This window comes from Budorcas taxicolor, chromosome 21 (assembly GCF_023091745.1).
Source record: "Budorcas taxicolor isolate Tak-1 chromosome 21, Takin1.1, whole genome shotgun sequence".
In the NCBI taxonomy this organism is placed as follows: domain Eukaryota; kingdom Metazoa; phylum Chordata; class Mammalia; order Artiodactyla; family Bovidae; genus Budorcas; species Budorcas taxicolor.
Window position 1 is genome coordinate 9,617,046 of NC_068930.1, and position 12,852 is coordinate 9,629,897.

The window sequence follows — 12,852 nt, forward strand, 5'->3', positions numbered from 1 at the left end:
TTACAGTTCTTACTGAGATTCAGCTATTTCTCTTGCATAAATATTTCTTGGGATGCTGCAAGATTTCCAGAGTTCTGAAAAAAGTTGACTCTGATTGTTTTTGCAAATTTTTTCCTTGTCTTTATGGAGGAGAGAATCTCCAGAGGTGCTTATTCCACCATTTTGGCTGGCTTTAAGTATTTAATGTCTTTATTTTTCTTAACAAAGTGAATCTGGTTAAAACAATAAAGTCATCACCATTGACATTTCTAGGCATTGACATGGTTCAAGCTCAACTATTCTATAAACAGCAGTATCTGTGAGAATGACCAAAGTGGATATAATATGAATTGTAGAAAATATCCACACTATAAATGAGCAGTGTCAAAATGTTTCAGCCGGCAGATTCAGAATATCAGAAATTTTTTTCACAATATGAAAACGAAGGAAGGAGTGAATCTTGGTGTACTATAGTCTCAAAATCGCTATGAGAAGCAAAACCTGACAGGTAGCAAGGATAATCCACACTCTGCTGTAAGGTGAACTGGAGGCAGGGGGGCTGGGGGAAACCTGGCCAAAGGTTGCAAGTCTCTTAATTACATATAGAAATGACTTCCAGATGCTCACCTTCTGTCCAGCTACTGCACTGCGCTGTCAGTACTTTTCGGTCTCTGTGTACCATATAGTCATGCATCAAAGAGAATATCCTAGACTGTGAAGTGGTCTCTTTCCCTGACCAAAGATACCAGGCACTCAGCTATGATCAATCCCTTTCCCAGAGACACCTGCATCGCCTTCAGATCTATCAGCTACTAGCGCAGGGAGCTGCCTCCTGGGTAGGGATAGTGGGAATTGAATGAGTTTCAGATAGCCATGTAGTGATTTTCGAGAATACAGACTTCATAAAAATTCCCTCAGTTTAACAGAAGGCAAGATATTCACCTAATTTTCCTGGATAAATGTAGAAGAGCCTCATCAGGAGTATAAGTAAGAGTTGATAAAAACCACACAAATAACAAGAACATAATAAATTGCCCACGGTTATGTAAGGATAAATTTTAAAACAATACTCCTGATTTTTAAATAAGATTATAAGTCTATGAAATGAATTTACATCTCAATATTGAATTACATCAGGTTGCATTAGTGTTGGCCCAGTTAGGAATCCATGATCATAAATCATCTGAACAAAAATGTTTTGATTTCTCCTGAAGCAGTGTATCTTGTTTAAGCCTTTTACACTAAAGATGAACATGTCTGATTTTTCAACTCAGGAAATAGAAACCTAATTTTACTATTAATAATTTCTAAAAGTGGCTTTGAAAGAGATTACAAAATAGGTATGTATTGAAAACTATGTGTAGAGCCTCGTAAGCCAACTGGTATTGAAGTATTTTTTCTTAAATTGTGAACATTTTAATTTGTGGAATTAAATGTGGAAGAAAAGAGAGATGTACATTAAACTAGGAAGACAAGCCAGAGTGTGAAAGGTTTTAGTGAGTGTTGAGTACGTTGACCAAAAGATATTTAATGCAGACCATGCTTTTCCAGAAGGAGTTCATCCTTCTATTAACTAGAACGTACCCTCCACTAGCCAGGACTCTACTGTGTATTGGTCAGTTTTAAAACTATTAATGTGTGCTCAAAATATGTATTTTATTCATCGAAGATACAACATTTCATTGATCTATGCAATGTTATGTAATTGAGGATTTTGGTGTAACAACCTGGCATTTCAAAGAACACTGATACAGTAATCCAGTTTAAATGGACCCTCTTTGAACTCTATCTTAAGAAGGTCTATGCCCAAAAGGGTATCCTGGATTTTAAAATTTACCAATATCCACGTATCAGATTACTGATGTAAACTTACCTGAACAGGCTATATTTTCCAAACAATTAACTTTTGGGGCATTATTATAATTGCATGAAGTATTTCTCTACCTAAGATAACCATTACTCAGGAAAACACATATATAATAACTTTAGAATTTTCTGCAAAGCTCTGGACACAATTAAATATTTAGAATGTAGGCAAATCTTCTCCAGTCTACAACACTCCTTTATAGTATTAAAAGGTTAAGAATGACACCAGTGAATGAACAGCACCAAATAAGTCAAATTATAAGTTCCATTTCTCATCAATTAAATTGGATTCTGCATCAAATTGGGTTCTGGTCTCAGGATTAAGGCTAAGACCATCCAAATGTTGTCTGCCTAGCCCACTGCTGGAGTTCAACTTACATTATTCATACAGAGGCTGCTTGGATTGTAGCTGTCTTTGTAAAATCTCAAACAAGTTAAAAGTATTACATATCCTTGTTTCAATAGAATCCTGAATATTAGGTTATCAAATTTCACAACTCCATTTTAAGACATATGACTGTGGAGGGAGAAGTAGAAAGATGTTGAAAACATATTACTGTCACTTAAATGACAGGGAGCAGCCTCTTAGGCCTGAACCACATTTGTGAAATTTCATGCCACATTTTCACCTCCCAATTTATATACATGGAGGGGTTACACTAAAACTTCAATTATTCCAAAAGATGAAAGAAGTGTTACATTTGATATAGATCTTCAGTTCCTATTATACTATAAGCCTTTGAAAGATTAAGGCTGAAGAGGCCAAGTTATGAAAGGGACAAGAGGAAGTAAGAACAGTGGAAATACAGTTGATAATGTTCTGCCTTCTCCATTCTATGTATATAGTCTGCTTTCTGGGCAGCAGGTGGTGTGACTGTGAAAAGATCACACATTCGTCAGTAACTATGTAGGATTTTTTAGCACTGTTAGAGCCTAGCATTACAGATTTAGGGCAGCTAATAAAATTCCATAAACCAAATTTTTGACAAATATGAAATTTTTGGAAAATAATTTCCTTACCAAGGAAACCTTCCTGGTTCCCTTTTAGTCCTGCTTTTAGAGAAAACTATGTACAATTAAACTTTTTAAAAACGTAAAAAAAGAATCAGTTCACAGCAACCAGAGGAACATCTGGCAGCAAAGCAACATTAAAATGCCATCCTTTCAAAGGAAGAGCAAATATGTGAGTCCTCCACTAAGAGCATTATCTTATGTCAGAGTACAATCTCACACTTTCCATTTATGGCCTTTTTGCTAAAGTCCAAGGCTGAATTTGGACCTGCGTTTCCTGTGTTTTCTCAGTGTTATCTGGACAACAGTGTGTCAAGTACTTAAGAAATCCAGGGTCAAAATGAAGATTATCTAATGCTGCAGGTATTTAAATAAATGTGCACAGACTGTACTTAGAATCACCTTGCTAAAAACTAGTAGAAGTAGCTGAGACTTGTTTATCATATGTAACAAAGATATTTCAAAGTCAGTGTAAGTTTAACCATAATCCATCTAACAAGAAACACCAGAGGTCATATTTTGATGTGTTCTCTTCTCCCTTTCTCAGTACCCAGAAAATGTTTAAATCCAGAAAGAAAAGAATCAGATTCTTTTAAAGCCTCAAATATTCCTCAAACTCTTCTCAAATAAAAAATAATCTCATGAGGGAATAAAAAAAATCAAAAATTATTTTTTTTAGTCTTTCAAAAGTATCTATTTCATTTATAGTCTAGTTTTATTTTTAAAACCCTCACAAAATAGGTTGCAAAACTTTATAAACAAGGTTGTAACTTTCCAGAGGGTGTGTGCTAGGACCCTTGTGAAGACCCTACTAGAGTCCAACTTGGAGCCAACTCAGGCACCCTCTCTCTCCTCCCCCTCACCCCCCACCCCCCACCCCCACCCCTCTGCCAACGATTCAATACTATTGAGGTCATAGGGTTGGCTGAAATTTGTTAAAAACATGGAGAATAACCTCTGGGGAATAATTAACTGGAGAAAGAAAGACAGAGGAGAAGATTACAAGTACCATTGAAGGTATGTATGTTCAAAAGTTAATTTGGTTGTATTGTCAAATTATAGTTCTTCAGGGAGCTGAAACTTGCTCTCAATTAGATTTGGAGAGGCATATCAAGCTAAATAGTCTGCATATGAGACACACTCACATAAAAAGAAAAACACAGAAGACCAAGGGTTCTTAATTTGGGGGAGGATATATTCCAACTTGGGGGAAGGCATTTCAGTTCTGAAGCTCGATCGTGACGTTTCCAGAGTCCTGTAGTCTCCGAGTGTGGCAGGGCGCAAGGGCTGCTGGGCTGGCTGGACTCTCCACCCCTTTGGCCGCACCGTGTGTGATATGCAGGCAACTGCAGTGTCAAGCTGGCACAACTCCTGAGGCTCTTGAGTGTTTATCAACTCAGTAGGTCGAAAGTCTGCAGACACTGGGTGGAGCAGCAGTAAGCCACAAAACTCACAGTTGTCCTCCTGGGGAAAGAGGGGGAGATGAATACTGTGAGTTCAAGAGGAACTCAGGAATTCCTTCCATTAGAGACAGTCTTTTTCTTGGTTAAAATAAAGAATTAGGTATGGTCAACAGAACACACAATAGAAACGTAAATTCCTTTTAAAACTGAGCACCGGAATCAGGTGAGGTATACATGTGCTCATTTTACTAGCAGCTTTCAGACAACACCTCTATGTTAGCTGGAGTGGGTTGACTTGCCCTTCTCCAGGGGATCTTCCCAACCCAGGGGTCGAATCCGAGTCTCTTATGTGTCCTGCAGTGGCAGGCAGGTTCTTCACCACTAGTGCCACCTGGGAAGCCCCCTATGTTAGCAGCTAAGGAAAAATAAGCTTTATTCCATGTTATGGTCTGAATTCTGCTTGCTAGACCCAGTGCAATGAGAGAATTTGAAATACATTATAAAAATCATGTAATTGAAAATGTCACCAATTTAACTAGAACATATATATATATGTATATATATACACCAGAGTTTAAAAAACACAATTTTAAGGGATTTATCCTACAAATGTATTCTCATAGATTGCTTATAGAGGTAATTTCAGAATCTGAATCCCGGAGTTTGAGGGTCTTCTCCCACAAGCAGAGGAATCCCGTCTCAAACTCCACTTGGCATCTCCCTGCAGTGAGTCATGAGCCAGTCTGGGCAGCTCCAGTGGCTGGATGCCTTGTTTTCCCACCAGAAGTGCTATCCTCTGGTGAGGAGAGAATAACCTACTGTTGATTACACAGGACTCCCTGCGCTGGCGTTTTATCTTTTCCCCATTCCTCAGCCCAGTCTTTGCCTTTCTCTGTGGTGGCACCAGTGGTAAACAACCCACCTACCAATGCAGGAGACATAAGAGATGTGGGTTCAATCTCTGGGTCAAGAAGATCCCCTCCCTGGAGGAGGGCATGGCAACCCACTCCAGTATTTTTGCCTGGAGAATCCCATGGACAGAGGAGCCTGGTGGGTTACAGTCCATAAGAATTGTAGAGTTGGACTGAAGCGACTTAACACACACATGTGTAGTCCAAGAAGGTGACCTCTACAGACCCTACCTCCCAAGCTGCTGATGACTGGTTTCTGGCTGAATTAGGACAGTAGGAGGCACAGCCACAGGAAGAGAGAAAAGCTGAACTTTTTCTTCTTATTTTTAAGAAAAAGTTGAGTTAATACAGGTATAGGTACATACAAACACTGAATAAAATTCATCCATTTTAAGTGTACAGTTGAATGAATTTTGAAATATGTACAAGTATTTAACACCACAATCAACATATAAAATATTTCTCATCTCTCTAAATGCTCCTTGGGTCCACCTATAGCAAAGCACCATCCCCCAAACCCCCTGCCAAGTCTCTGGCAACCACTGATAAACCATTTTGTTTCTCTTAAGGGCTTTAATTTTCTCTGGGTCACCACAATCCTTCAAAAGAAGTTTTGCCATATATCATCTTGGATGATCAAAGATCTCAAGGCAAGAGCTAGACCTACTTCCATGGGTTCTCTTGTCTTAGATTTTTGTACTAATCCTGGATTCCCTAACCAGCTAGGTTTGGCTGATATGAGGATATACCCCGCCCTGGATGGACCTTCCTATATGACTTTAGTTCTCACTGGGCTCCAGTCACACTTTTTAGCACCCAACCAGGCAGCTGACAACTCTGCCCTAGCCTTCACATCCTGCTTGCACAGAGTCTCACTTCCCGCCAGCAGAAGTGAAAGCTCAGGGCCTTCTTGGGTCTTCTCTGAACATGCCCACATTCTTATGCATGCACATGACCTTACATACTCCCAGAAACATGTCAGTGCTTTTTGAAGCCCCTGCAGAAACCTCATTCTCCTATCTTCCTTTTCAGCCTTCAGTTCAGTTCAGTTGCTCAGTTGTGTCCAACTCTTCCAACTCTTTGTGACCCCATGGACTGCACCATGTCCATCACCAACTCCCAGAGCTTGCTCAAACTCATGTCCATTAAGTCGGTGATGCCATCCAACCATCTCATCCTCTGTCATCCTCTTCTTCTCCTGGCTTCAGTATTTCCCACCATCAGGGTCTTTTTCCAGTGAGTCAGCTCTTCACATCAGGTGGCCAAAGCACTGAGCTTCAACTTCAGTGTCAGTCCTTCCAATGAATATTCAGGACTGATTTCCTTTAGGATTGGTTTGAACTCCTTGCAGTCCAAGGGACTCTCAAGAGTCTTCTCCAACACTGTAGTTCAAAAGCATCAATTATTTAGTGCTCAGCTTTCTTCATGGTCCAACTCATCCATACATGATTACTGAAAAACTACAGATTTGACTATAAGGATCTTTGTTGGGAAAGTAATATCTCTGTTTTTTAATATGCTGTCTAGGTTGGTCATAGCTTTTCTTCCAAGGAGCAAGCGTTGTCTAATTTCACAGCTGCAGTCACCATCTGCAGTGATTTTGGAGCCCAAGAAAATAAAGTCTGTCACTGTTTCCCTTGTTTCCCCATCTATTTGCCATGAAGTGATGGGACCAGATGCCATGATATTCATTTTCTGAATGTTGAGTTTTAAGCCAGCTTTTTCACTCTCCTCTTTCACTTTTATCAAGAGGCTCTTTAATTCCTCTTCACTTTCTGCCATAAGGGTTGTGTCATCTGCATATCTGAGGTTATTGATATTTCTCCTGGCAATCTTGACTCCAGCCAGTGCTTCATCTAGCCCAGCATTTTTCACAATGGACTCTGCATACAAGTTAAATAAGCAGGGTGACAATATGCAGCCTTGATGTACTCCTTTCCCCATTTGGAACCAGTCTGTTGTTCCATGTTTGGTTCTAACTGTTGCTTCTTGACCTACATACGGATTTGAGGGCAGCACTTTAACAGCATCATCTTTTAGGCCTTGAAATAGCTCAGCTGGAAATTCCATCACCTCCACTAGCTTTGTTCATAGCGATGCTTCCTAAGGCCCACTTGACTTTGCATTCCAGGACAACTGGCTCTAGGTGAGTCTAGGTGAGTGATCACACCATCACAGTTATCTAGGTCATTAAGATCTTTTTTGAATAGTTCTTCTGTATATTCTTGCCAACTCTTCTTAATATCTTCTGCTTCTGTTAGGTCCGTACTGTTTCTGTCCTTTACTGTGCCCAACTATGCATGAAAGGTTTCCTTGGTATCTCTAATTTTCTTGAAGAGATCTCTAGTCTTTTCCATTCTACTGCTTTCCTCCATTTCTTCTCATTGATCACAGAGGAAGGCTTTCTTATCTCTCCTTGCTATTCTTTAGAACTCTGCATTCAGATGTATATATTCTTCCTTTTCTCTTTTGCCTTTTGTTTCACTTCGTTTGTCAGCTATTTGTAAGGCCTCCTCAGGCAACCATTTTGCCTTTTTTGCATTTCCTTTTCTTGGGGACAGTTTTGATCACTGCCTCCTGTACAATGTGAACCTCTCTCTATAGTTCTTCAGGCACTCCGTGTATCAGATCTAATTCCTTGAATCTATTTGTCACTTCCCCTGTATAAGGGATTTGATTTAGGTCATACTTGGATGGTCAAATGATTTTCCCCACTTTCTTCAATTTAAGTCTGAATTTTGCAGTAAGGATTTCATGATCTGAGCCACAGTCAGCTGCCGGTCTTGTTTTTGCTGGCTGTATAGAGCTTCTCCATCTTTGGCCACTTGGTCTATTATTTGGCCCAACAGTTATTCACTGCCTCAGACATCTGTGAAGTTAAGCAATTGGTTGCAATTGTTTTTGACAATTTTTGACAAATACCCTCAGGGAAGAGGTTTTTTGCACTGGTGAACTCTGACTGAGGAAATAAAAAGACAGGCTTGCAAGCAGGGTTTCTTAGTGAACCACCCTTTGAAGATGCTCCTACTTCCTCCCACACTTTTCCAACTGCTGCCAGCTTGCTGGTTTTAACTGTGATTTCAGATCCTTAGTTTTCAAGGTTAAGACTAGAAGATGGGACTGTAAGTTAAAACATCACAAAGATCTCTGTTCTTTATGAGATCCAGCCACTTTTCTTGAATAAGTGCACTCCAGATTGCTGTAAGCTTTTTGTTAATTTCCAGAGTTCTGAAAAATTCAATTCTGACAACTTTTGCCAGTTTTTTCCCCTGCTTTTATGGAACAGTTGACTATTTCCCCTCACTCTATCTCTACCTCTCTGACCAGAGCTTTTATTGGGCAGGCCCCTCTTGATGGCTCTAGTTCTCAACAGCCTCCAGATCTTCCTTTGTTCTTTAAGCCAAAAGATTAAGAATAGTAAACCTTCCTACTGCTGTAAGTTCCCAGGTACTTTCTCATCCCTGTGGGTGCTCTGAATCCTGCCTGAACTCCTATAAATAGTCCCTCACCATTAATTCCTCTTCAACATTCCGGCTTATGTATGCTTTCCAGCCAGTACCGTGGCTGATTTAGTGTGTGTTAGAGGGTGTGGCCTAAGGAACAATCCATCATACCGGGATTCTGGGGTTGGGTTGGTGAGGACATGAATGACCTCCTTGCTAGCGAAACAACGGGACATCACTGATCACTTGAAGCTGTGGTATCACAATGACTTGAATGGTCACTCAGACTGCCAGTGGAGGATAAGGTGCTGGGAGATCAAGTGTGGTGGTACTTGATTGCTGTGGTATCATGATGAATTCAAAGACTGTGGAGGGAGACAGAGTCTTCCGACTGCTGAAGAGATCCCCCCAAACCCCAAGCCCCCTCAAAAAAAAATAGATAAACTTAGTGACTTAAACTCTCAATTCAAGGCATAGGTAAAGAATCAGAAAGTTTCTATGGTGACCTTAGAGGAATTCTTATTTATGAAGCTGTGTGAGTGTCATGCCTGAGGTCTGAGTGTACAAGCTGCAGAACCACATGCCAGCTACAGGAATATTTATGCTAAGTCTCTTATGCTAAGATAAAGGTTCTGGCTGGGAAAGGGTGAGGACTTGAGACTTGAGATGGAAACCCTTGTGTAGACAGGAGGATAAGAACCTTAAACCTCTAATATCTCTAAACATTTCTTCACATTAGAAACAGCCTTTCTTGCCTTCTAAGAAAACAAGCATTCACTTGAATAAAAAGATTTCACTGACTTCATCTGGTGTGGTTACCTAAAAAGGAAATTTTTCTTCTTAGGACCCACACGAACAATACTCCCTGCCTCTAGGGCCATAGAGAAAGTAAAATCCCAGCATGATTCAGAGTTAATTGCAGGAGCTGCTCCTGGGAGAGATTACATACATGAAGGAATCTTGCCAAATTTTATTTGCAGGAATTTGGAGAGCAATGGAGTCTAAGTACATTAGCCAGTGAGAATAAGTCTAAGACTGGATCAGGCCAAGGAGGGTGTTTCACATAGGCCTTAGGATTTAATGTGTTTGTTTGAGTACCTATAATGGTTAATAGAAGTCTTGACCCAGTAGAGGCCTACAGTCAGTGAGAAAGAGATGCTGGAACTTCCACTGTATAGTCCAGAGGAAGAAGAACAAAGGCTTAGAGAAATGGGGATGTTGTAGTGGATCCAATGAGGTGTAATCTGCTCAGTCACCACCTGGAAATCTCTGGGTGGGTCAGGAAAGCAGTCCCTTCACTGAAACATTAAGATATGTATTGGTGAGGGGAAATCAAATTGGAAACAGCAAACACACCTGATACTTAATACAATTCATGCCTACTAGAGGTGACAGAGAAGGCCTGCAAAAGTTCAGGTATCTGACACATTGGTAAAGTTTCAAATGGAAAGAAGAGTTTCATCTAGAACTGCTCACTATGAAGAAACAGATACATATCTGTGGGTTCCTTTGGATTTTGGAGGCAAAATACATTTTGGTGGGAGCTATTGGTTGTACCAAGATGGAATAGTCCCATTGCTCCCAGGTCCTCTCTCTTATAATTAAAATAACATAACAAGCAAGCATTGGAAGACTATGAAAGACAGAATGAAGAACAGACAGCCTAGGACCCTAGGGCTTGAGAAGCAACACAGCAATGGTAAATCCCCTCGGCTTCCTTACTGCCTCCCATATACCTCAGATAGGACTCTGTAGACACTTCCAACCCAGAACCACCAACAAGCGGAGCAAAAAACAAAACAAAAAAACCAAATCCCCCAAACCTCCAAAAGAAGCCTGTTCTCCCTATTCAAAAGATTGGGACACAGAAATCCATCAATTTATAAAGAAAGCAATTAGTTGCTTAGGGCTGGGTATGGGGAAACAGAGAAGTGACAGCTAAAGAGTACAAAGTGTCTCTTCGGGTGAGAAAAATGTTCCAAGATTGTCTGTGGTATTGACGGAACGTATCTGTGACTATAGCAAAAACTGCTGAATTGTATACTTTAAGTGGGTGAACTGCATGATATGTAAACTATCTCAATAAAGCTGTTAAAAAATAATTGCACTGGAAGGAGAAATAGATAAACTCACAATAAGAGTGGGAACGTCAACATTTTTACTCTCAGCAACCAAACTACTAGCCTCTCAGCACAGGTACAGCAGAACTGAACAACTCAATGAACCAAAGAATCTAACTAACATATACAAAACACGCCACCCAACAGTAACAAAACACACTTCCTTTTTCTCCCAGAAGCCCATGGGACATTAACCAGGACAGACTATATTCTGATTCTGTGCTGAAGAACAAACCTCACAAATTTGAAAGAACTGAAATTATATACAGAGAATACATCTGGTTTCATGTCTGACATAAAGAGCCTAGAAGTTCTCATTCCTGTTCTTATAAGAAGAACAAGCTAAACAAATTGAAAATCAGTAACTTTTCGCTATTGACCAGAGAACTGAGGTCATAGGGTAAACTGCAACTTCAAAATCTGGCAAGACAGGTAGCTCCAGAGGGTCACAGCTGAGATTTGCTTACCTGGACAGAAGATACTAGAATTGCAGGGGAGGCTAAGTGTGGAAAAGCCTGAGAGTGAGATACTCCTGGGGCTGCAATATTAGGGTGACCAGGACACAGGAACTTTATAAGGTGTCATGGTGAAAATCCAAAAAAGATCCCCTTGCTACTCAGGAAGAGGGAAAAGAGTAGTCACTATGTAACATGTCCCGAGCATCCTCCATACAAAGGACGGTTCTCCAGAGGAAAGAGCTTACTAACAACTTACCCCAGCTGGTGAAGGACATTCTTCCCACCCAAGCCTGTTTTGGCCTGCCCATTCCACCTAAGTGGGGAAAGCAAGCTATGCAAGACAAGAAAAATTCGTGAAGGTCACAGCTTAGAGATAAAGGCCCACTAAATTAGTGAGATAAAATCACAAAATTGAGAACACTTCCCTCCCTCATTAATAACCAGAGTAAATGGCCTGCAGCATAAGGACAGTGGAGTATAGATCCAATTAATACCAAAAACTACTAACAATGAAAGATTAGGAAGAGAAATTAAAGAAACAATCCCATTTACCACTGAATCAAAAAGAATAAAATACCTAGGAATAAACCTACCTAAAAAGCAAAAGACTTGTACTCTGAAAACTGTAAGACACTGATGAAAGAAACTGAGGATGACACAAACAGATGGAAAGATATGTTGTTTATTGGAAGAATCAATATTGTCAAAACGAGTAGTCTACCCAAGGCAATCTATAGATTCAATGCAAGCACTATCAAATTGCCAATGGCATTTTTCACAGAACTTTGACTGTGTGGATCACAATAAACTGTGGAAAATTCTGAAAGAGATGGGCATACCAGACCACCTGACCTGCCTCTTGAGAAATCTGTATGCAGGTCAGGAAGCAACAGTTAGAATGGGACATGGAACAACAGACTGGTTCCAAATAGGAAAAGGAGTATGTCAAGGCTGTATATTGTCACCCTGCTTATTTAACTTATGCAGAGTACATCATGAGAAATGCCGGACTGGAGGAAGCACAAGCTAGAATCAAGACTGCAGGGAGAAATATCAATAACTTCAGATATGCAGATGACACCACCCTTAGGGCAGAAAGTGAAGAAGAACTAAAGAGCCTCTTGATGAAAGTGAAAGAAGAGAGTGAAAAAGTCGACTTAAAGCTCAACATTCAGAAAACTAAGATCATGGCATCCAGCCCCATCACTTCATGGCAAAGAGTGGAAACAGTGACTGACTTTATTTTTCTGGGCCCCAAAATCACTGCAGATGTTGACTGTAGCCATGAAATTAAAAGACGCTTACTCCTTGGAAGGAAAGTTATGACCAACCTAGACAGCATATTAAAAAGCAGAGACATTACTTTGTCAACAACGTCTAGTCAAGGCTATGGTTTTTCCAGTGGTCATGTATGGATGTGAGAGTTGGACTATAAAGAAAGCTGAGTGCCGAAGAATTGATGCTTCTGAACTGTGGTGCTGGACTCTTGAGACTCTTGAGACTCTTGAGAGTCCTTTGGACTGCAAGGAGATCCAACCAGTCCATCCTAAAGGAGATCAGTCCTGGGTATTCATCAGAAGGAATGATGTTGAAGCTGAAACTCCAATACTTTGGCCACCTGATGCAAAGAGCTGACTCACTGGAAAAGACCCTGATGCTGG

The 12,852-nt window shown here is 40.3% G+C and overlaps 1 protein-coding gene across 4 annotated transcripts in view; it reads right to left on the reverse strand.

Annotated features, from left to right (window-relative positions):
• Positions 1 to 4,030: 4,030 nt before the first annotated feature.
• Positions 4,031 to 12,852, reverse strand: part of LRRC28 (leucine rich repeat containing 28) — a 200,620-nt gene continuing 191,798 nt past the window's right edge. For all 4 annotated transcript variants that reach the window (XM_052659598.1, XM_052659597.1, XM_052659596.1 and 1 more), the window contains one exon: positions 4,031 to 4,320. In XM_052659598.1, coding sequence (XP_052515558.1) covers positions 4,248 to 4,320 — 73 coding nt within the window. In that variant the 3' untranslated portion in view covers positions 4,031 to 4,247. The remainder of the gene's footprint in view (positions 4,321 to 12,852) is intronic.